Source organism: Carassius carassius, chromosome 50 (assembly GCF_963082965.1).
Source record: "Carassius carassius chromosome 50, fCarCar2.1, whole genome shotgun sequence".
Taxonomy (NCBI): Eukaryota; Metazoa; Chordata; class Actinopteri; order Cypriniformes; family Cyprinidae; genus Carassius; species Carassius carassius.
Window position 1 is genome coordinate 19,681,178 of NC_081804.1, and position 26,110 is coordinate 19,707,287.

Here is a 26,110-nt window from a genome sequence, read left to right on the forward strand (position 1 = left end):
TAGAGACACCAGCCACCATAGTCAAATGTTTACCGGGAGCCAGAGCGCCTGACATCTTGGCAAATTTAAAAGTGCTGGCTAATGCTAAACGTAATACAGTAAGATTGTTATTTATGCAGCCGCTAATGATGTTCGACTTCGCCAGTCGGAGATCACTAAAAATAACATTAAAGAGGTGTGTGAACTTGCAAGCACAATGTCAGACACTGTAATATGCTCTGGTCCCCTCCCTGCTTACCGTGGTGACGAGATGCATAGCAGATTGTCATCACTCAATGGCTGGATGTCTAAGTGGTGCCCACAAAATAACATAGGTTTCATAGACAATTGGACGAGCTTTTGGGGCAGACCTGGCCTGTTTAAAAGAGATGGTCTTCATCCCTCCTGGGGTGGCGCCACTCTTCTCTCTAGAAATATGGCAAATAGTCTTAGTGTTTATACTTGACTAACTGGGGCCCAGGTCAGGAAGCAGACTGGCTAAACCGACCGTCTGCTAGCTGCCTCCCGTCACAGAGGTCAGTTAATTCTCAGCACATAGAGACTTTTTCACCTAGATATCACACTATAGAGATTGTGTCTGTTCCCCGAACTAGAAAATACAAAAAACGTCCAAACCAAGTTAAGATTAACAATTTAATTGAGGTTCAACAAACAAAAAACAGAAGCAATATGGATAAACAAATGATAAAGCTTGGCTTATTTAATAACAGATCCCTTTCTACGAAAACACTTTTTGTAAATAATATGATCACTGATCATAATATAGATGTACTCTGTTTGACAGAAACCTGGCTAAAACCTGATGATTACATTATTTTAAATGAGTCCACCCCCCAAAGATTACTGTTATAAACATAAGCTGCGTCTAAAAGGCAAAGGTGGAGGTGTTGCTTCAATTTATAACAACGTTTTCAGGATTTCTCAGAGGGCAGGCTTCAAGTATAACTCGTTTGAAGTAATGGTGCTTCATATAACATTATCCAGAGAAACAAATGTTAATGATAAATCCCCTGTTATGTTTGTACTGGCTACTGTATACAGGCCACCAGGGCACCATACAGACTTTATTAAAGAGTTTGGTGATTTTACATCCGAGTTAGTTCTGGCTGCAGATAAAGTTTTAATAGTTGGTGATTTTAATATCCATGTTGATAATGAAAACGATGCATTGGGATCAGCATTTATAGACATTCTGAACTCTATTGGTGTTAGACAACACGTTTCAGGACCTACTCATTGTCGAAATCATACTCTAGATTTAATACTGTCACAAGGAATTGATGTTGATGGTGTTGAAATTATTCAGCCAAGTGATGATATCTCAGATCATTATTTAGTTCTGTGCAAAATTCATATAGCCAAAATTGTAAATTCTACTTCTTGTTACAAGTATGGAAGAACCATCACTTCTAACACAAAAGACTGCTTTTTAAGTTATCTTCCTGATGTAACCAAATTCCTTAGCATATCCAAAACCTCAGAACAACTTGATGATGTAACAGAAACTATGGACTCTCTCTTTTCTAGCACTTTAAATAAAGTTGCTCCTTTACGCTTAAGGAAGGTTACGGAAAACAGTTTGACACCATGGTATAATGAGCATACTCGCACCCTAAAGAGAGCAGCCCGAAAAATGGAGCGTAGCTGGAGGAAAACAAAAATAGAGGTATTATGTATTGCTTGGCGGGAAAGTAACATATCCTACAGAAAAGAATTAAAAACGGCTAGATCCGATTAGATTCGATGCTAGATTACTTTTCTTCTCTTTTAGAAGAAAACAAACATAACCCCAGGTATTTATTCAATACAGTGGCTAAATTAACGAAAGATAAAGCCTCAACAAGTGTTGACATTTCCCAACACCACAGCAGTAATGACTTTATGAACTACTTTACTTCTAAAATCGATAATATTAGAGATTAAATTGCAACCATTCAGCCGTCAGTTACAGTATCACATCAGACAATGCACTATAGACCCCCTGAGAAACAGTTCCACTCATTCTCTACTGTAGGAGAGGAAGATTTGTATAAACTTGTTAAATCATCTAAACCAACAACATGTATGTTAGACCCTATACCATCTAAGCTCCTAAAAGAGGTGCTTCCAGAAGTCATAGATCCTCTTCTGACTATTATTAATTCCTCATTGTCATTAGGATATGTCCCCAAAACCTTCAAACTGGCTGTTATTAAGCCTCTCATCAAAAAAACACAGCTTGACCCCAAAGAACTAGTTAATTATAGACAAATCTCGAATCTCCCTTTTCTGTCCAAGATACTAGAAAAGGTGGTATCCTCACAATTACATTCCTTCTTAGAGAAAAATGGTATATGTGAGGATTTCCAGTCAGGATTTAGACTGTATCATAGTGCTGAGACTGCTCTCCCTAGAGTTACAAATGATCTGCTCTTATCATCTGATCGTGGGTGTATCTCTCTATTAGTTTTATTGGATCTTAGTGCTGCGTTTGACACAATTGACCACAACATTCTTTTGCATAGACTTGAACACTTTGTTGGCATCATTGGAAGTGCATTAGCATGGTTTAAATCGTACTTATATGACCGCCATCAGTTCGTAGCAGTGAATGAAGATGTATCCTATCGATCACAAGTGCAGTATGGAGTACCTCAAGGCTCAGTACTAGGGCCGCTACTCTTCACGCTTTATATGTTACCCTTGGGAGATATCATCAGGAAACATGGTGTTAGCTTTCACTGTTATGCTGATGATACTCAGCTCTATATTTCTTCGCAGCCCGGTGAAACACACCAATTTGAAAAACTAATGGATTGCATAGTCGATATAAAAAATTGGATGACGAGTAATTTCTTACTGCTAAATTCTGAAAAAACAGAGGTGTTAATTATAGGACCTAAAAACTCCACTTGTTATAACCTAGAACACTGTCTAAGACTTGATGGTTGCTCTGTCAATTCTTCGTCATCAGCTAGGAACCTAGGTGTGCTATTTGATCGCAATCTTTCCTTAGAAAGCCACGTTTCTAGCATTTGTAAAACTGCATTTTTCCATCTCAAAAATATATCTAAATTACGGCCTATGCTCTCAATGTCAAATGCAGAAATGTTAATCCATGCATTAATGACCTCAAGGTTAGATTATTGTAATGCTTTATTGGGTGGTTGTTCTGCACGCTTAGTAAACAAACTACAGCTAGTCCAAAATGCAGCAGCAAGAGTTCATACTAGAACCAGGAAGTATGACCATATTAGCCCGGTCCTGTCAACACTGCACTGGCTCCCTATCAAGCATCGTATAGATTTTATAATATTGCTTATTACTTATAAAGCCCAGAATGGTTTAGCACCTCAGTATTTGAATGAGCTCCTTTTACATTATAATCCTCCACGTCCGCTACGTTCTCAAAACTCAGGCAATTTGATAATACCTAGAATATCAAAATCAACTGCGGGCGACAGATCCTTTTCCTATTTGTCGCCCAAACTCTGGAATAACCTACCTAACATTGTTCGGGAGGCAGACACACTCTTGCAGTTTAAATCTAGATTAAAGACCCGTCTCTTTAACCTGGCATACACATAACATACTAATATGCTTTTATTATCCAAATCCGTTAAAGGATTTTTAGGCTGCATTAATTAGGTAAACCGGAACCGGAAACACTTCCCATAACACCCTATGTACTTGCTACATCATTAGAAGAATGGCATCTACGCTAATATTTGTCTGTTTCTCTCTTGTTCCGAGGTCACCGTGGCCACCAGATCCAGTCTGTGTCCAGATCAGAGGGTCACTACAGGCACCCGGATCCAGTACGTATCCAGACCAGATGGTGGATCAGCACCTAGAAATGACCTCTACATCCCTGAAAGACAGTGGAGACCAGGACAACCTGAGCCCCAGATACAGATCCCCTGTAAAGACCTTGTCTCAGAGGAGCACCAGGACAAGACCACAGGAAACAGATGATTCTTCTGCACAATCTGACTTTGCTGCAGCCTGGAATTGAACTACTGGTTTCGTCTGGTCAGAGGAGAACTGGCCCCCCAACTGAGCCTGGTTTCTCCCAAGGTTTTTTTTCTCCATTCTGTCACCGATGGAGTTTCGGTTCCTTGCCGCTGTCGCCTCTGGCTTGCTTAGTTGGGGACACTTCATCTACAGCGATATCGTTGACCTGATTGCAAATAATTGCACAGACACTATTTAACTGAACAGAGATGACATAACTGAATCCATGATGAACTGCCTTTCAGACAAACAATGCAAACTATCATTTTTGCATTATTGACACTGTTTTCCTAATGAATGTTGTTCAGTTGCTTTGACGCAATGTATTTTGTTTAAAGCGCTATATAAATAAAGGTGACTTTGACTTTGATGCTGTTGTGTTCGACCGGGAACTCCTGGTACTCCACCTTTCTGTACAGAGGTGTCAATGTACTTGTTGTTAATCAAGAACTGGGTCAGCATCTTCGCAAAATTCCAAAGAACACTTTCCCCTCCACATTCAACAACAAGATTGTGCGGAAATCTTTCAAGCTGGAAGAGTCCTGCTGCTTTGGGATAAGGCAGCCCTCGGCAATCAGAAAACTGTCTGGCAGATGGATCTTCCTCCACACTACCTTAAGTAGCCTTCCCCTCGCCTTTCGGATGAAGTCGTTGACTTCCTGCCATCTGGGCTCTCCGTTGTCAAAGGAGATGGTCGGCTCCTCTGGGCTGCATAGCTTTCCTTCCAGGTCGAGTTCTTCCTCTCGCCTTGGGTCACTGTGCACTTTACGGAGGTGCTCTTCTACCTCCTCCCTCGGGGACTTTAGCACTCCTGATATTTTTTCTCCAAGGAGCCCTGACAGGTACTTGAAGGGTTTTTTTGTGAACTTGATCCTCTCCTTTTCCCGCCTCCTTCTGTCCCTTTGCTAGCACTCTGCTCGGCGCAAGGTCTTTATGTGCTCCCTAATGTTATCACGCATCTCTTTAAGGGCAGGTTTTTCATCTTCAGGAGCCTGCCGAAAGGCCTTCCTCAATCTTCTCAAATCGCCTCTGAGTTTAGCAATTTCCCTTGAGCGCCTGTTCTCTCCAGCCTGCTGCGGGCCTTTGGTCTGTCTCTGCTCCATCCCAAAGCACTCTACTCCCATATTCCAGATAATGGTGGACAATAGATGTAAATTAGTAGTTGAATGATGACAAATAAACGGCTAGTAACTAGAAAAATATTACATGGGGCAGACCTATTAAATACCCTCTAGAAATCTCTGTTAAAGTTTTTAAAGCATTTTATATGCATTTGCATAAATTCTGCTTTCAGAATGGTCCGTAATGGAGAGACTGCCTTAACACTGATTTTCCCTCTGAAACACAAAACGAAAATTTAAATAAAATTGATATTTTATGTTTTAAGAATGGACAACCCTTCTCTGCAGATATTGTTGCTTCTAGTTTGTGCATTGTAAATCACATAAAGTCTACAAAATATAATGTCTCCCAAAACTCTGGTGTTTTTTTGTCACGTCTGTAACGCATGTGTAATTCCCAAATCTAAAATAGTCTATAAAACATGTTCATAGACGGATACTTTACTGATGTCTGGACTCTGTTTGGGATTTAGAAAAACATAAAGAGATAGTTTAATATACTGGTTATGAATAGGCTACATTCTGTGAGAATTTATATTTCACACACTAAAAAAAATATTATATGGACTAGAAATGGGCAATATGGTCATTTTTCATATCGTCATATCGTCAGCACGTGAGATCAATGATACACAATATTATTGTGCATGGGTGGAGCAAGAGAGAGAATCTTTGATCTTGTCATAGCAGAACTGTTTGGTGTTTTAAACTGTGCAGGTGCGTGAGAGAGAGCCTATGGAATCACCAATAATCGAAAAAATATACTTGAAAACATACTGACTGACTTAACTAACGTTAAATATAAAAATACTGTATTTAAAACAGCTAGTTTATATATAGTCGGACCCAACTGTCATATCGCGCGTCCTGTGACAAATTTGCCGCATCTGCGCATTGGAAGTTATCAGTCTAAATGTACTGCAAAATCAGCCAACGGTGAAAATCAATAGTAGATTTCATCGAGTCCAACAATTTAACACTAATATTGGACATAAACGAACACGTTAAATATAAAGTATTCAAAACAGGTAAGTTTATATATTTGGAGTAAAGAACTGAACTGATGTATCAGCAGTGTTGGGGAGTAACTAGTTACATGTAACGGCGTTACGTAATTTAATTACAAAATTATTGTAACTGTAATTAGTTACAGAAACTACGAAAAAATGAGTAATAAAATTACAGTTACTTATGAAATTTTTAATGATTACAAAGGGGATTACATTTGAATATTTACACACATCCACATACAGATTTAACTGATTTCTTTCCCAAATTGCACTGACTATTCTGAGACATACCACCCTAATAATTTCCGGGATGCGGAAATACAGTCTGGTTCGTAGAATCCAGTCATAAAAACGGAATGCCTAACGCGGACGGAATATCCCACATTTTGGATGACTAAATCAAAAGTAGGTCAGTACACTTGAATCAAAACATGACATGGACTAGTGTCTGTGAATATTAAGCCCAAAAAATGCAATAGCCTATATGACTTGCACATTCTGCCTGTCTGTGGAAATCAGACGCGGACTGGACACCGGGAGAACCGGGACAATTCCATCATTATTGTATAATTGCCTGCCGAATGTACTAAAGCGATCATTTGCGAATCCGCCATTTGATAATTAAATCTCTAATAAGTGATGAAGTGTTAGTCATGACTCGCGCACTCTCCGCGCCTCTGCCAAATGGATTGGATCAGACTCAGAGTAATCAATGTGAGAGAGAGAGAGAGAATAGAGTGGACTGTGGAAGCGCACAGCTGGAGCAGAGAAGCAGAACTACTGTTCAGGGTTTTAGGTCAGTTTCATCTGTAAAGATGCTTTTTTGTCTTTGTTTTTTTTATTTATTTAATCAAGCAGCAGCACGTTGCTCACCAGTCATCCCTCAAAATACTATATAAAGGACATCATTATTATCAGTTGTAATGTTACAGTAGGAATTTATCTGCAAAAAATTCCGATTTTTTTATAGGTTTAGGGGGAGCTACGACAGACAACAACACAACCCTTACGAAAATTTACATTTTAATATTTAACTATAAATCCAGAGAAAATGGTTACTATTGTTTAAATGTGGTAACCAAAAATGTAAAATTATTTTACAAATTATTTATGTAAAAATAAATACAAATCCATTTGCAAAAAAACAAAAACAAAACAAGGTTATTTTACTTTTATTTAGGCTAATAAAAGCAAGGTTAATTTTTGTAAGGGAAAAACATGACTCGTGTACAGTATTACGATTTTTCTATAAAGATATTGTAGTATTGTAGAGTAAAGTATAGTTTTGTTCAATCTTGAGTATTAAAGTCACGAGAGAGATGGATAACAGGGCAAAATAAAGTCGTGGCCTAATGGTTAGAGAGTCGGACTCCCAATCGAAAGGTTGTGGAATTGTGGATGGGGGAATTGTGGGTGGGGGGAGTGCATGTACAGTTCTCTCTCTACCTTCAATACCACGACTTAGGTGCCCTTGAGCAAGGCATCGAACCCCCAACTGCTCCCCGGGCGCCGCAGCATAAATGGCTGCCCACTGCTCCGGGTGTGTGTTCACAGTGTGTGTGTGTGTTCACTGCTCTGTGTGTGTGCATTTCGGATGGGTTAAATGCAGAGCACAAATTCTGAGTATGGGTCACCATACTTGGCTGAATGTCACTTCACTTCACTTCACTTCACTTCAAAATAAAGAGACTGAAGAGAAAAATGGAAGTGCAGTTCAGGAGAGAACTTTTAATTATTTTGCATGTCCCCAAATTAAAGATTTAAACCTTTTTTATGTCAGGTCCATACAAAAAATAGTTTTGTCCATGAATTTGTTTGTATGAGTTTGAATTTTCCAGTCTGAATTTTTTTCCCAGTCCGCCCCTCCTGTAAAATAATGACAAAGACATGGTTTCATTTACTACACATAGGCCTACTGAAGCTTGCAGTGTTTTCAACCTCTGCCGCCTCAATATAGTAGTACACGAGCACATAAACATAATTTCTAGAACTGCTTTGCGTCACTTAATGTGCATTACTTATTTTGAGAAAACTATCATCATATACAAAGAGACAGCAGTTTAAAAAAAACACCAATGTTTAAGGAGTTTAGTACACAATATGTCACATGCTTATTAGATAACTGTATTTAAGTTGATGTATATGCTTTTATTTATTATTCTTTAATTTTCACAAATGTAGAAAAGTAATCAAAAAGTACTCAAAAGTAATTAGTTACATTACTTTAATAAAGTAATTGAAAAAGCTACACTACTATTACATTTTAAACAGGGTAACTTGTAATCTGTAACCTATTACATTTCCAAAGTAACCTTCCCAACACTGTGTATCAGTAATACAGCGCTCCGGACTGCGCGCCTCATGACGAGCTTGATGTACACCACAGAAACAAGAATGAGATGCAGTCTAACATAACTGTGGCATTAAACTCAGTTATTGAGGGCTCGGTTAAAATCTTTCAAATATATAGGCCATTCAGTGAAATACCTTATATCTGCAACCGATGTACGTCTGTTTGTGGATGGAGACTTTGTAACGTCCAAAACTATGTTTTTTGCATGCATCACATTATAGTGTGGTGTGCATGAAAATAATAACAAGCGGCAGAGTGAACTTAACATCCATGGTTCTCGCGTAGTCCTTCTACGTCATCACCACATAGTGTGTGTTATAAGTTAAGTGATCAGTCTTTAAGAGAAGGACTACGTGAGAATGGGTGATAAGTTCACTTTGCCGCCTTATTATTTTGTCTTTACTTTATTTGTAATGCCAAGAAAGAGTTAATCTATCATATATGATTAGAGCGTGTTGCCGTGTACCAGCCATTAAATGTGTGGGACACTAACTCAACGTTTTCTATCTCTTTCATTTGGAATCAACATCATGGATTTAACGAGTTATCTGAGTCAAAGCGTTTCAACTTCTTCACCGACGGTTCTAATCCTCTTTTGAGTGCGCGCGTGCGCGTGTGTGTGTGTGTGTGAAATGCGGTGAAAACAGCAGCAGAAAACAGCAATTAAAGATGTAATGCTTACAATGTTATTAGTTTGGCATGTGATATAGGGAAAAAAGTTCACACATAGCTTAAGCCACTTTGAAACTCTCCTGTTGTTATTTTTTTTATTATTATTATTATTTTATATGCTATGTTATGAACATAACATTTCAAACATACTGAAATACTTTATCCATGGAGTGAAGGCGGAGTGTGTTTCTGGTATCAGTGCGCGCGGAGGGGAAGTTGTTGCTTCTCACAGACTCTGCTGCGAGTGAGAGAGATGTTTCACCTGACGAAATGAAGACCGCGGAACACAAGCACAGCATATCTGCCAAAAATCAACCTGCAGCAATGCTTGTTGATCGACTTGCCAAGCTTTACTTTTGTAGGTCGCATGGCAGTAAATAATTCGATAATATGACCATGCAGTCAATACAGATATTTAATAAAAACATTAAAACAAGCTGTAAAACAAGGGCTGTAAAATAAAACAATAAAAACGCACGCCAGCTCTACACCGGACACAAGTGGAACGATCCAACAAAAGACAGCAGAACCCAGTGATGGATACACTGGACACAATCCCCATCAGTGAACTGATGCTCGTTCTGTTTATGACAAAATGTTCTGACACTGCGTTCAGATGATTTGACACTATAGTGTTGGCACAGATGACAACTTCCGCGTCCGGTGTAGACACACAGAAAGTCGCTGCTCTATTTACAAATAAGTTCAAAAAAAAAAAAAAAAAATCTAAACCAGTGGCATAACGAGATGGAAATATAAACTAGAAAATATATTAACAGGTCCTCCGTCCATGACACTGACTCACTGCGGAGCTGGCAGTGTTAATCTGAACAGCTCTTAAAACTGAGTGGATGGTTAGATGCATGATGGGCTAGTATTAAAAAACAATTAATAAAATAAAGGTCTTTCCAGCATTAAGGTAATAAAATTTTTTTTTAAATAATCTTGTTGCAGTTATACATTTGACTGCTAAATGAATGATAAAGAACTATATTAAAACTTTTGTAAAATTTCTTCGTCATTTGAATATTGATTTAAAAATCGGTTTTAATCATAAATCTGATTTTTTTTTCTAAAAAAAAAAAAAAAACTGGGATTTTTTTTAGGCCATATGATATTACCCTACTTTAAAAGCAAGTAAAGAAGGTTCCCTTTAAAATCACTTAAGTTGTCAATTACTAAAGCTTTTTTTTTTTACATCGTGTGAATGTTGTTGATTATAATAAGAGAACTTTAATCGTGAGGACTTTTTATTAATTCTTTAGAGTTTCAAAGATTTAATTGTGCCGGTTTAATTTTATTCGTTTATTGTTTTAGGCAAATTAGGCCTAAATAATGGGAACGAAATTATACAGTGCTTCACATTTAAACATGCAACAATTTCTTAATCAGTTTACAGACAAATGTCAAAATAAAGGACAGGTAACGAATAACAAAATTGCATGTTTTATTAAAGGAAAAAATATATTTATATTTAAAATATAAATTAAAATATAGGCATAATATATTAAAATATTGACATTTTGCATATTAATCCATGTAGCCTACCCCCCTAAAATAGGCTACCACTTTTAATGCTCCGATGCAAAGTAAACCACAATTTCTTTTGAATAATATAACGCATAATTAATATAATATAAATAATACTGCACACCTTTTAGGCACAGGCTTGACATTTATCCTGCTTGAATTCGTTCTAAGAAATGCACATAACTTCATAAATACCAAACTTTCATCTGTGAATATTAAATTTATTAAATATTTAAACTATAGTGTTTTTCTTTCATTTTCCGTGACTGAAGCAGTCAAATGTAACAAATCAGCGAGGCAAATCTGACGTCTATTAGCGAAAATGTGCTTTGATGCGCTTATTTGATAACTTGTGGTTAAAGCGCCACTCAGCGGTCAAAGGCTGCAAATGCTCTTTACAAACGCCGCGGCGGTAAAAGAGGCGTTTTCGATGTCTACTTAGTGTATAGTAGTCAACATTTGAAGTGGATCAAACCTTTCTTTAAAGTTGTCCTAAAACCTGCTCTTTAAGTTTGCAACCCTTATAAGACAATGTCCACATGAAAGAGCAAGAAATTCACACCTTTATTTCGACCCCCACAAGATATACAGAACTACCCCCAAACCCAAGCCCCCTTCAGCTGAACTGAATTTGGTCTGTTTTTTAGCTGCAAGGAACCATGTTTTGTTATGTTACTGGGTTGAAATATGCTGTCTGCACTCTTTTTATTCATTATTTGCTCGCAGTCCATATTATAATTTTCACAAGACCATAATAACAACAAATCAATTGATAATTAAACATTAATATTGCGAAAAACATTATTTGTATACGCAATCGTTTGCAGCAGGCTTTAAGACCAAGCGAATACTCCATCAGCTGCTCCAGCTTCACAACGAGTGCGACTCGCGCTAACTGACCCAGTTTCACCGACCGCGGTTTGATTAAACAAAATTAGTTTGAGGTGAATACAACTTATTGATCATGAGCCCAACATTTAGCAAGGCAGGAAAATATTCAGCCTACCTGAAGGAAGACGTATTTCATTGAGCTAATACTGTTAAATAGAGAGTAAAAAAAATAAAAACCCTAGTCTAGGGCTATTCTTACACTTGGAGCTCATTATATTGAAGTACAAATCCAAACACCAGAAGCAACATACACTCCCAGTGTTCTTTCATTGAAAAGTATGCATTTTATTTATTCACAGGCAATATGGTTTAAATTATATTTTAGCTTAAAACTTTAAGTGCCATTGTTAAAAAAAATACTTTATTGACTAATGTTTCATAGACCTTCATTTGGTATGCTTTAAAATCCCATGCCATTTGTAATTTCACAGTATTTTCACCTCCTAAATTACTACCCCAATTCTATAATTGTAAAATTTACTCAGGCCGAGTTATTATTATTATTAGAATTGTGAATCAAAACAAATATAACTTTTTAACTGCAGGCAGATATAGGCCTATATTATTGTACATTACAAATATTTGGATCTTCCTGTCTGTCCCTGATTTTTTTTAAAGAATTATAATTATAAATAACGAATAAAAGAAAGAACCTCAATTAGCCCAATATATGATTATGATGAAAAAGTCATGATAACATATTAATTCATAGAAACAATTTAAGCTATTAAAACCTTTTTTTAATACCATATTCAACTTGAATTTCAATACTATTAAACTGACTTAAAAATCTTAAGGACTTTATAACTTGAAATGGTAAAATGTCAGAGTGCATGTTAAATAGCTTAAATGAACTTGTATCTTGTTTAGTATCTTAAGACCTTGATTGCATGTTAGCATAAAACTAACAATTTATTTTGACTTTTATTATTTATTTATTTATTTTTTAATGAACAATTCCTGTATAAAATGTGAGACAAACCTTTATATATATTGTCTATATTGTCCACAGCTTAGCAACACGGGAGGCAGGTTGAGCGTGCAAAGTGAATGTGCATGCACAAAGTCATTTTCAGATGCAGTGAAAAAAAAAGCTGGATAACAACATACACGAAACTTGTAAATAGTTAACAACATAGCCTAGATTAGGCCCATAATCTGTAATGTAAATTTGTTAACCCACAATAACACATTTTAACAGATTAATCACCTATTTTTGTTTGCTGCTTTAAAAATAAATAAATAAATAAACACGCTAAAAAATTAATTAAGTTTGCGAGAGTTGGATTTCATTACATTCAGAAATAATAACGGCACGCCTAATAATGTTATAGGCTAATGTACCAATAGGATATTTTTAGTTCCATTCACTTTACAACAAATACTTTAAATTTAAATAATTTATCAGAACAGAACAAGAATTAAAAATAAATAATTCTAATGGATAATTATAATTGCAGTATATAACTAGAATTAAAAGTTAGTTTAATTAACTATGATGTTGGCTTGGCCATGGGGCAAAAGGGCCACAGTACTTGTGTGCCCAACATTCTTCAGCTGCCCCGCTGCAAAAAAAACAAAAACAAAATACACCTGCAACAATCTTTTTCCATGGTCCCTTGCTGTTTTCTTTTCTAATAAAAAGCCTAGGCTATGATAACGGCTATGACAGAGTCTTGCTGGATGCGAAATAAGTCATGCCTATTTTTCCCATGTTTGTTATTTCACAGTGCTGTCACCGTCGCGTTGTGGGCAACTACACGCAAGGTAACTGAAACAATGCGGTTTAAATCAAGGTGATCATAAGGGGTCTAAGCACAATGGTTTGTATAGATGATGCAGTTACACAATGGACGTGTATCTTTTCAAGTAAATTATGAGTCCTTATGTGAGTACTATTATATGCACAACATGAAAATAGATAACCATCATAAGTGTCCCTTCTTCACTTTTTCAGTAATGTGTGATAACTTGATAAATATATTTGCAATATTGTTAAAATATGATCAAATTTAATGGTATTTAGGAGATGATCGTTTTTCATAATTACTATGTTGGGTTTTATGAAAGTTTATAAAAAAATAATGAATATTTATTCTTTTTTATTTATGCACATAAATGAAACATTTTCAAGTCTTTGAACAGATGTGGTGTGCTATATCTTTTCTAACTGATTGGACTTAAGGTTTTCATAAAAATGAATATTAAAAATCATAAAAATCCCATAGATTTTAATTGACAATGTTCAGAAGAGCCAAGTTCCAAATCCCATTAGACTCAATCAAGCTTTGCTTCAATGAACTATTTCTAATCAATTTAAACTCATCTAATATTTCTAATCTATTTATGTGCATAGATAAAAATGAATAAATATTCATTTATTTTTTTAATAAAAAGAGTTCTTGTTTTAAGTTAAAAGGCTGTCGTGACTTTTTTTCCTTCCAGTATTCATAAGCTGTATCACGCTGTCAAATGGGCTGGCTGATGAAGCGCTCATGTCTCTGGCCAAAGAACTGAGAGAAAGACAAGAGAGAAATAATTTATTAATGAGATCTGACCCGGTAATAATAACATATGTTGGTTTAGCTTGTCAGTGTGAATGAAATGTGTAGGCTATTATTTGTCCGATCTCGCCCCGAAACGCGGCTGTCATGTGACTTTTTTTCCCTTTGCGATGTCAAATATTGCGTTTTGCACATATACACGGCTCAAAAACCCCTGGATTTTGCTTTTGTTGTGTTCTTATGGGTGTATTGTGTGCATTCGGGAGTAATATTTTATTTTAAGCTCTTAAAAAAATATATAAATGACTTAACCGTGTTATGCAGCGCCGAGCAATCGATGTGACGTTCAGCTCAGCCTGACAGAGAAAATCTCACAAGCACATATAAACACTCATTTTCGTGTGTATATTATATTCTTCTAATTGTTTTTTGCCATTTCGCTGCAGTGTTTTAATGTGAAAGGCTGTAAACTTTCAATGTGGACTTCAAGTGTTCAGAGAAATACATCGCGAGCTCGCTGTGACGTTCAGCCTGACAGATAAAATCTCACAAGCACATATAAACACTCATTTTCATGTGTATAATATATTCTTCTAATTGTTTTGTGCCGTTTCGCTGCAGTGTTTTAATGTAAAAGGCTGTAAATTATCTATGAGGACTTCAAGTATTCAGAGAAATACATTGTGAGCTCGCGGGCAGTTGGCTGCCGTGAATATATCATGTTATTACTTTAAACAGTTCAGAAACATCTGAATTTAGCTCTTGGTGTGTTCTAATGTGTGGATTGCTTGCAATCGCCGTAATATTTTATTTTTAAAAGGTCTTAAACAAGAATAAATTCGCTCGTGGTGAGAATGCATCGGCCGATGAGCGTGATTCTTCTCTCGTCTTTCTGACTGCTCTCTGCCCAGAAATCAATTATTAATGAGCCCTGACCCCTGTAATAATCAGATATGTTGGTTTAGCCTGTCAGTTTGAGGGAAATTGTATTATTTACTTGTATTTTTAACCGGGAATATATTTTATATATGTTATTTAAAAGGGAAACTAAACCTAAGACTCCTCCTCTCCCGGGTATTGCAACTGTAGGGGCGCAATTTTTCTCAGACAATGTAAGTCTATGGGTAATGTATTTTTACATTAAAAAATTAATTAAAAAAAACTAAGTCTGATCAGTAGGAAAATATATAGCAACAAGCACCCCTCTATCCCGCAGGTGTCTGCCGAGTTTGGGGCTTGTGGCTTTAAAGCCCTAGGAGGAGATACGTTTGGAATTTAGTCTCAGAAAAATAATAATAAGAAGAAGGGGAAGTTTAAGGGGAACTTGTTGCCAAGCCAACTTAACTAGAATTAAAAGTTAGTGAACTAACTTTGATCTTGGCCATGGGGCAAAAGAGCCACAGTACTTGTGTGCCCAACATTCTTGAGCTGCCCCGCTGCAAAAAAAAAAAAAAAAATTAAATAATAAAAAAAAAAAATACACCTGTAATATTTTTTTTCCATAGTCCCTTGGTGTTTTATTTTCTAATAAATAGCCTAGGCTATGGTAACAGCTACGGCAGGGTTGTCTAGCTGGATGCGAAATAAGTCATGCCTATTTTTCTTGTGTTTGCTATTTCAGTCCTGTCACCGTCGCGTTGTGGGCAACGACACACAAGATAACTGAAACAATGCAGTTTAAATCAAGGTGATCATAAGGGGTCCAAGCACAATGGTTTGTATAGATTATGCAGTTACACAATGGACGTGTATCTTTTCAAGTAAATTATGAGTTCTTTTGTGAGTACTATTATATGCACAACATGAAAATAGATAACTATCATAGTGTGCCTTCTTTACTTTTTCAGTAATGTGTGATAACTTGATAAAAACATTGGCAATACTATTAAAATATGATCAAATTTAATGGTATCTAGGAGATGATTGTTTTCACATAACTGCTATATTGGGTTTTATGAAAGTTTATAAAAAATTATGAATATTTATTCTTTTTTTATTTATGCACATAAATGAAGCATTTTCAAGTCTTTGAACAGATGAGGTGTGCTATATCTTTTCTAACTGATTGGACTTACGGTTTTCATAAAAATAGATATTAAAAATCATAAAAATCCCATAGACTTTAATTGACAGGATGTTCAGATGACACAAGCTCCAAATCCCATTAGACTCCATCAAACTTTGCTTCTATTAACTATTTCTAATCAATTTAAACTCATTCAAACTCATGTAATATTTCAAATTTATTCATGTGCATCAATAAAAAAATAATAAATATTCATTATTATTTTTAATAAACTTCCATAAGGCCCAATATAGTAATAATGCAAAAACTATAATCTCCTAAATACCATTCAATTTGATCTTATTCTAATAGTACTGACAACATATTTCTTATGTTGTCACAGTTATCACACATTACTGAAAAATTAAAGAAGGGACACTATATAAGTTATCTATTTTCATGTTGTGCATATAATAGTACTCACAGAAGGACTCATAATTTACTTGAAAATAGGCAATTTATGTATTCACTTGTATGAACTGCTTTGTCTCAGAATATATCTGTTACAAACACGCCAGGTTCCACCTCCACACAATCATTGCGCACACCATCACCTGAGTACTGAACCATCACCACCTGATCCTCATCACCAGTCATCCACCGCAGCACCATAAAAGCCACACACCATACCCAGTCATTGTCCTGTCACGCTCGCGACAAGATCATTCCTGTGTGCTAACTACTAGGACTAACTCCTCTTTACCTTCTCTCTAAGGATTGCCTCCGAAGTCCTCAAATCCCCAACTGTGCGTGTGTGTGGTCACTACCTGCCCGGCACGGATCCCAACACCCATCCACTCCTCACTTCCTATTCCTCTGTTTGTGTCTTTAATAAATACCATCTTCATCTGTTACTCCTCTGTCTCCTGAGTGATCCGTAACAATATCTTGAAGTATTTAGTATTTATCCTGTGGCGCCATCGTGTGGACAACATACTGAAAGCAGCTGGTAAATGCAGCCTCTTTTAATATTCAATCCAGCATCAATACCCATTTTCGATTTATTTCTCAACAGTTTATGTTCACGTGGCTGTTTTCGTTTATATTCGCCAAGCTATTATGAATTTTTAAATAATCGTGTACTTGATTTGTCCGATCTACCGACGAAAAGCCAGAATTACTGTCCTCTGAAGCTGGAGATATGGATGTTATTTTCACCACAAAAAGATCACACAAGCACTCATTTTGATCTCTATAATATATTCTTCTAATTGTTTTGTGTTGATTCGCTGCACTGTTTTAATTTAAAAGGCTGTCGTGACTTTTTTTCCTTCCAGTATTCATAAGCTGTATCGCGCTGATATTTCATTTTGCACACATACACAGCTAAAAAAACACCTGAATTCTGCTCTTGTTGTGTTCTATTGGGTGGATTGTGTGCACTCGCTGTGATATTTTATTTTTGAAAGCTCTTAAAAAATATAAAAATGCTCTTAACTGGGCTGGCTGATATGCAGCGCTCATTTCTCTCTCATCTTTCTGTCGGTTCTTTGGCCAGAGACATAATTTATTAATGAGATCTGACCCGATAATAATAACATATGTTGGTTTAGCTTGTCAGTGTGAATGAAATGTGTATTTTTTTTTTTTCGATCTCGCCCCGAAACGCGGCTGTCATGTGACTTTTTTTCCCTTCCCTGTCAAATATTGCATTTTGCACACATACACGGCTCAAAAACCCCTGGATTTTGCTCTTGTTGTGTTCTAAAGGGTGAATTGTGTGCATTCGGAGTAATATTTTATTTTAAGAAGCTCTTAAAAAAATATATAAATGACTTTACCACAGGGAACTACACTAACTTTTTCCATTGGTGGCACTTGTGCTACTAACTTTTTCAGTTGCTGCCGCAAAACATGATTTGGTCGCACAAATTATTTATAGTAATTATTGGATAATAATGAACAATAATGAAACTGTATTGCATACAGATGTGCTTTTTGTTTTACTTGCCATCTTTTAAAGCACATGCCTTGTTCTATGTCTTACAGTACAGTGCATTGCTCCGTCTTGTAGCTGGGGTTAGAGGGGCCCTGGTGCAGGTCGTACAGTGGGCCCTGTTTAAAATTGTTTAATTTGTACAGTATGTTCATTCTATTTATTTATTTGTGCTATTAACATAATGTTTACTTTTTATAAGTTTGTTTTTGTTAATCTAAAATAGCACTGCATAGTCTTCACTGTAAAATAAAATACACAATCAAACCAAAATGTATTCAGACACCTTCAACATTTCTCACATTATCACAGTTTATTTGCTGTAGTTTAGAAATTGGTAATAAAATATGACAATAACTCAGAACAAATTCATCTTGATCATTTCGGATAACTTTGATAAAAAGATATGTAATGGAATCAACCAAAACTTCAGACAACTGTCAGTATGACAAATTAAGCAATGCTTAATTTGTTTCAGTCTGTGGTGTGAAAAGGTTGCATTAGCAATTAAAGAAAGAAACACTTAAGCAAAACATGGTCAGGTCCCTAATTATTTATTTATTTTAATCAATTTCACTGGTAGCCTACAGTATGAAGAATTTTTGGGTATAATATTTCACAGATCACTATTTTGCCAAACTCACTTACATAAATGAACTAGTGGCCTGCACCCACTAGTAAAACAATTCTATCTGATTTTTGGATTGACTTTGGATAAATTCTTGTTAAAACTACAAAGTAATTCAATCAAGAACAGTGAGTGATTTACTTTCATTTTAATAAATTAAAGACACTGACAGCAGAGCTAGTAAATTAGGCGCGGTCACCTTAAGAGACAAACGCATCCATTATAATGATACACATCCGATTTTTTTGCAACTCTTTACTTTCACTTAAGACATAACCACATACTTTTTCGAACACACTTTCCAAGACGGGTATTTCGACATATTTTGTATGTATTTGTTGTCGGTACAAAAGCAAAGACTTTGAGACGCGTCTCTGCTTGCTCCCTGAACACCAGAACACCGCGGTGCTGAATTGAGCTCTTTCGCTTTTCGCTCTTTTTTTCTGTTTATTTAAACTTCAATTTGTATTTGTTCATTCAGGTGCAGGAGGACATGAACGTCCTGAAGGAGAGCTCGGTTCAGTGTTGCTGTTCGCGAGACGCGGCTCTCTCGTGCAGACCGAACACAGCGCGAGTCACCAGCTGCTCAGTTCAGCTTTCCCGCATTGCGGGGCTGAAGCCAACTTGATGTGTTGAATGCTCGGAGCACGTTATAAAACGTATTCTTAAAATACACATTTCTGTTTTAATAAATGCCCAAGAAAATAATCAGTGATGCATATGCAGGGTTCCCACTCTTTTTCAGAGATCATTTTCCAGGACTTTTCCAGGACATTTCAAATTTCATGATGATGGGAATAAAATATAAGGATCACATATTCACAGCCTAAAGTAATATCTCTCTCCTCTCTTAAAAAAAGCATACAATTTATGACTATAACCCAACTATAAAATCAGAAATGCACCAAATACACACACACACACGTCTGGTTCACTATCCTGCTAGAGAATCTCCTTAGACATAATGGTTTTTATACTGTATAAACTGTATATTCTATCCCCGTACACTATCACAGAAAACTTTTGACATTTTTACATTTTCAAAAAAACATTTAGTATGTTTATTAAACCATTTCCCCCATGGGGACTGCTGGCTGGTCCCCACAATGTAGATGATCTCAGGTTATACTATCCTTGTGGGGACCATTTGGTCTCGGTCTCGCTCTCTCGCTCTCTCGCTCTCTCTCTCTCTCTCTCTCTCTCTCTCACACGCACACACACACCTTCTGAAGGTAAACTCTACACTTTATTTTAATGAACACATTATAACGACTGCCTAGGCCCTTCTTGTTAAGCTTCCCCTTCCCTCTTCCCCCAACTGCAGTCTCCAAAGAAATAAAAGTCATTATAAAAAAAATAGTTTGCAAAAAGCATCTGTCCCAAACAGACTAAACAACAAATAAATGTGTCCAAAATATTTACTGCATTAAGCTCCACAGTATCCTTGTGCATTTTTTTACTGTTTGAGTTAGCTCAAACTCTCTAGCAACTTTTCCAAGCTTTGTTTTAGAGCTGTTAACTCCTCACATTTGTCTGCGAAACTTTTTCGATAGGCATTTGATTTTGTCAGTAAGGTGAAGTCATGCTTTCTCTCTGCCCTGACGGCCATTTCATCTGCCTCTTTCTGCATGGTTTCAATGCTTGGTTTCGAAACTTGTCCAGCTTGGAAGTGTAAGCAAAATTTTGGAATTCTGCTTTATGGTGTGTGTAGACGTGTATTAAAAACATTTTGTACTGTGCAAAAACCTCATCACACTGAGGTGCAGTGTACCAACCAGCATTGAGCAAAACTTGCAAGAGTTTTTGAAACATTTCTCTTGAATTATCTCTGTTTGCAACCATGATCACAGGGTCAAGGGAGCTCAAGTGCCACACAGCTGGGTACATTAGGGGACTTCTCTCCATCATTTTCTTGCAAGTCATGGAAAGGAAGGAGACACATTCTTTTTTGAACAGCTGAATTTTTACAGGATGTTCTTTGTGTTAATGTTCCTTATTTAACAAAAAACCACTAGTAATAATCTAGTGTTTTAATAAAATATCAACGAACAGTATATCACAATTGTATAAATAACGCAACAAATTTAATGTTTTAAAATAAATACAATTTAGAATAGAAAGATGAAAGGTAAGATGCTTTAAAAATTAAACTATTACCACCAGGGAAGTCGTGGCCTAATGGTTAGAGAGTCGGACTCCCAATCGAAAGGTTGTGAGTTCGAGTCCCGGGCCGGCAGGAATTGTGGGTGGGGGGAGTGCATGTACAGTTCTCTCTCCACCTTCAATACCACGACTTAGGTGCCCTTGAGCAAGGCATCGAACCCCCAACTGCTCCCCGGGCGCCGCAGCATAAATGGCTGCCCACTGCTCCGGGTGTGTGTTCACAGTGTGTGTGTGTGTGTTCACTGCTCTGTGTGTGTGCATTTCGGATGGGTTAAATGCAGAGCACAAATTCTGAGTATGGGTCACCGTACTTGGCTGAATGTCACTTCACTTTCACTTCACTTTCACTTCACTTTCAGCAGATGGCAGAAAATAACAGTCTTAATGAGTGAATCATTGGAGTCACTCTCAAACGATTCATTCAAAACGCTTATTTAGGAATGAAGAAAATGACGGTCTTCATGAATGGGTCATGAATCGTTTCTCAAAGATTCAGTCGGCAAAGAAACGTCACTGTACTGTTTGTTGCTAAGAAAAACGTCTGTTTGGAACTACTAGGTTGGTGAAACAGAGCAAACAGACAATAGTACAATAGCAAACGTGCCTTTATTAAGTTTATATAAGTACTATTATATACTACCGGCCTCCGCCTCATGTTCACACGTCTGTGCTGCACTATGAACATGCAATTATCGCTGTGCATCGCGTCAGCATTTCATTTTCACTTCCTATATCATTCATAAAACAGGTTTGGGAAGTTTGGGTCTGATTTGTCATCATGGGGATGCAAGACGTTCCAACGATTCTAAATAAAATAGACTTCACAAATCGATAACCTTTTCTCAAGCAAATGCCGTCACTCATGCTGTAATTCGCCGTGCAGACCCCTTGCACATGCGTATCAAAATAAATACTTTACAATAATATTAACATGTAATTAAACATTACCTCCAAACCAGTGAACATTTGCTGCAAACATTCGAGCACTTAATTTCTAGCACCTGAAATCCGACAACATGAGACAGCGTCATACGTCACAGGGGGCTTAAGCAGCGTGAGCTCATGTGTCAAAACTCAGCATCCCTGAACAGAGCGCTTTCTGTAACGTTAATTGTTTCAACCAGTTGTCGGCCAATTCTTTAATGATCAAGAAAATTTAGGAGGAAGAGGAGGCCTTGGCCTGGGAGACAGTAGACCATCGTGGCAAAGGGCAGCTCCAGCTCAGCGCCGACGGCTGGTTGTTGAGGAGGTGCGTCGGCACGAGCAGGCAACAAGGTGTGTAAAGGCTTTCTCACAAGCCAAGCAAGGACAATGGACGAGATGGGAGGGAGTTGAGAGGAGAAAGTTATCCTGGAGCGAGCTGATGGGCATGGAAGCATTTCACATCAGCTTCATCTTACGTGCAACGCACGACGTCCTGCCTTCCCCCTCAAACCTCAACCAATGGTATGGAGAAGACCCGACATGCCCCCTCTGTCCATCCCCTGCAAACCTTAAACACATTCTGGTTGGATGTAAGACAAGCTTGTCACAAGGCCGCTATACCTGGAGGCACAACCATGTCCGTGGGCAAGTCAACCATCAGGCTGCTTAAGGAATTGGGAGTGCAAGGTCAAATCCTACGCCGAACCATCAAAGCCCTCTCAGGTGCAGCAGAAGAAGCAAGTCGATGGCTTTGGGTGAAAAGGGGAGACTCAAACTGGGCCCCTAATATTACATGAGGCATTGAGGGGTTGAAAGCAGAGGGGGGCACACGTGGGACGCCAGGTGCTGCCGATGAGCCCTCTGGAGGTGTCGTGGGCCTATCATTGAAACACCAGAGAAGGAGGGTGCTCACCTGATGACCCCGATGAAGCAAAAACCCCCATTCTCATCCCACTCAACCACCATCACAGTGAGGAAATTACACCGATGGATGCATCGTCACCACTCATACCTCAGGTCTTAAAAATGGGATTGCTTAGTCCTAAAACATAACTACAGCAAATAATATATTTAAATGTAATTTATTCCTGTGATCAGAAGTGAATTTTCAGCATCATTACTCCAGTCTTCAGTGTCACATCCTTCAGAAATAATTCTAAATATGCTGATTTGCTGATTATCTATATTTAAAACAGGGGAGTACATTTTTTTTCAGTATTCTTTGATGAATAGAAGGATCCAAAGATCAGTATTTATGTGAAATAAAAAGCTTTTGCAACATAATACACTATATCATTCAAAGGCTTAGAGTCAGTATAATTTTTATTTTTAAGAAAAGAAATGATAGAAAGACTTTATTTTACAAAAGATTTCTATTCAGATAAATGATGTTCTTCTTAACTTTCTATTCATCAAAGAAACCAAAAAAAAATTCCACTCAGGTGTTTTATACATTATCATAAGTGTTTTTTTTTTTTTTTTCTCTGAGCAGCAAATCAGAATGTTACTGTTTAGCTGACCTTTGGATCAAATAAATGCAGGCTTGGTGAACAGAACAGACTTCTTTAAAAAACAAACTTGCTGTTCAAAAACTTTTGACTGTTGGTGTATACTATAGCAACTTTATTTTTTCTCTAATTTCTTGCTTTTAATTGGGTTAGAAATCTATAACTGGTGGACAATAACAAATAATAATGATTTGTTTATATACTACATTTATATTCATCTATTTATATACTGATAACTGGTAGCCAGTGCAAATTGATGAACAGAGGTGTGACATACAATCTTTTCATTATGGTTTTAGTGTTTTCAGAAACAATATTTATTAGTGCTGGGGAAAATAAAGTGGCTATAACACATTAAAAATTTGATGGAAATATGAAATGCAGTGACTTGAATAGGCTACATTTATGTGGAATGATGAAAACAAAATTAAAATGATTTAAAAACATTTTAAATTCTGTTTAAAAAAATAAAAATAAAGCCATATCTAATTTCCGAGTGCAAGCTTCACTTTCACCCAAGCCCACCCAAAAATAAAATTCTGCCCACACCACTGATTGGATCCAACAGTAATGTCACACCACGCTGAGTTTTTACCATGTGTCACTATTTCTTTGTCTATTACAGACTGTTTTTATGCACCGAATCAGGTAAATGGAACATGGGATCATTGTGAACAAACCAATTTACCAGCATCACAGAACAAAACTATATTTTTATATGATTTAAAATAGTAATATTTAACAGTACCTCACAGTTTCTGAAACTGATCATCTTAGGTATCTTACCTTAGCCTCAAATCAGGATTCTGGAAGAAAAAGAAGCAAAGACAAAGGTGTTATTCTTTGGAGATCACTGTTTAACTGATAAGCCATACATTAAATATGAGGACCTGGGTGTCATGACTGACAGAAGCATTCAAAAGATTTATTAGCAATCTTCTTTAGATGCCTTTTTCTGCCTTCAACATCTAAAAGTAGGTAACCATACTGTAACATGTAACCGTTTTCAGAATTACTTGAAAATTACAGGCAGGGATAGGGTTGTATGGGGATGGAGCTAAATATCAGTGGACGATATATTAGTTGATAACTGTGAAAATTGAATTATTATGCTAAAAACGTGTTTATGCAGTACTTATGAACAGGAAAGAGATGTGTTAATTCAAGTTATCATATCACATCTGTCACTTACTTGGTCATATGCCATTTTAAATGTTTGTATTTATATTTACCATTTCTAATATTGTACATCACCCACCTTAATATTTTAACAATGTCACTGAATTTTAACAAACATTTACCATGTCTTAGGTTCATCTAAGCATCTGAATAGTAGCTTAAAAATTACAGAAATATTAAACATGTTATCAGAATTATGGGCATCAGAAACAATACTTACTGTTTATTCAATCAAACATACTGTGGTCAAGATCAAAACTAACTAAATAAAAGACTGCAAATAAAAATTATTGCTAAGAATTTTCAGTCGCACTTTATTTTAAGGTCCAATTCAAGCCATTAACTACGACTTCTGCATCAATAAACCCATAAATTTGAATCTTATTAATAGTTACTAAGGTAGTTGTTAAATTTAGGAATTGGGATTAGGGATGTAGAATATGGTTATGCAGAATGTGTGCTATATAAGAACTAATAAACAACCAATAAGTTCAGTCATACTAGTAAGCAACTAGTTAATAGTGAGAATTGGTCTCTACACTAAAGTTTTACCCAAAACTCCCTGCATTGCAAATAAATATTCTATGCAGTTCCCATAATATATGGGTGTGTAATGAAAAGTGTTTAATCTGTAAAGAATATTTATTTTTAATGCAAAGAGCATTATTATCAACTGTTTAAATTTTATTAGAAATGTTTTATTTATTTATTTATTATATATATATATAATAAATAAATATATTTATTTATTTGCACTCACGCACGCATACACACACACCCATAAAAAGAGAGAGAGGGAGAGAGACTGTTCAGGCTTTCAATCTATCCTAGCCCAAGCCAATTGATGTTTGTATGATTGATGAAACACATTAATATAAGATAACCGAATGAGGTCACTTATTAATATAACAGTCCATCTATTATCAACAGCTCACAAGGCTGTAGGAGCCAAGGACATTTCTATTTTTAGAATGAGCATGAACATTACTAGCATTTTTTTTTAAATATTTTTTTATTAATTAAGATTAATTAAGATTAGAACAGATTAATTCAGACTTGAATATTAGGCTTAAAACACATTAGGCTACGTGTTAAAACAGAAATTTCATAAAACGCAGTACGCGCTAAAACATATTGTAAACAGCGTGAATGACGCCAACTTATGTGAACAATTTTAACGTCTGTATTTATAACAATAACCTATTTCATATCTTTATTCAAAAAAATGGGCATGTCCATAGTTCTACAGTTATTGGCAGCACTAGCCTCTGGCATTGTCTCCCTTCCCCCACTGGCCTTTACTCGGACTGCACTTCACGCTCCGGGCTGGTGTTCTGTCGATCTCTGCTACCCTGTCAGATTTTGCCACCTCCCATGAAAAACATAGGTAGTATTTATATGGGCCCGCCAAACCGAGGAGGGGCTTTTAATTGAAATGAGGGAAATGGAAGCGTAAGTGTAAGTTCTACTAGGAAGACTTAAAGGGATATTTCACCCAAAAATCTAAATTATGTCATTAATAACTCACTCTCTTGTCGTTCCAAACCCATGAGATCTCCGTTTATCTTCGGAACAGTTTAAGATATTTTAGATTTAGTCCGAGAGCTCTCAGTCCCTCCATTGAAACTGTGTG

The 26,110-nt window shown here is 36.6% G+C and overlaps 1 protein-coding gene across 1 annotated transcript in view; it reads right to left on the reverse strand.

Annotated features, from left to right (window-relative positions):
* Positions 1-26,110, reverse strand: part of trim44 (tripartite motif containing 44) — a 100,857-nt gene that overhangs the window by 13,270 nt on the left and 61,477 nt on the right. Inside the window, exon 4 of the mRNA XM_059546005.1 lies at positions 24,085-24,104. Within this exon, the coding sequence (XP_059401988.1) occupies positions 24,085-24,104 (20 nt within the window). The remainder of the gene's footprint in view (positions 1-24,084; positions 24,105-26,110) is intronic.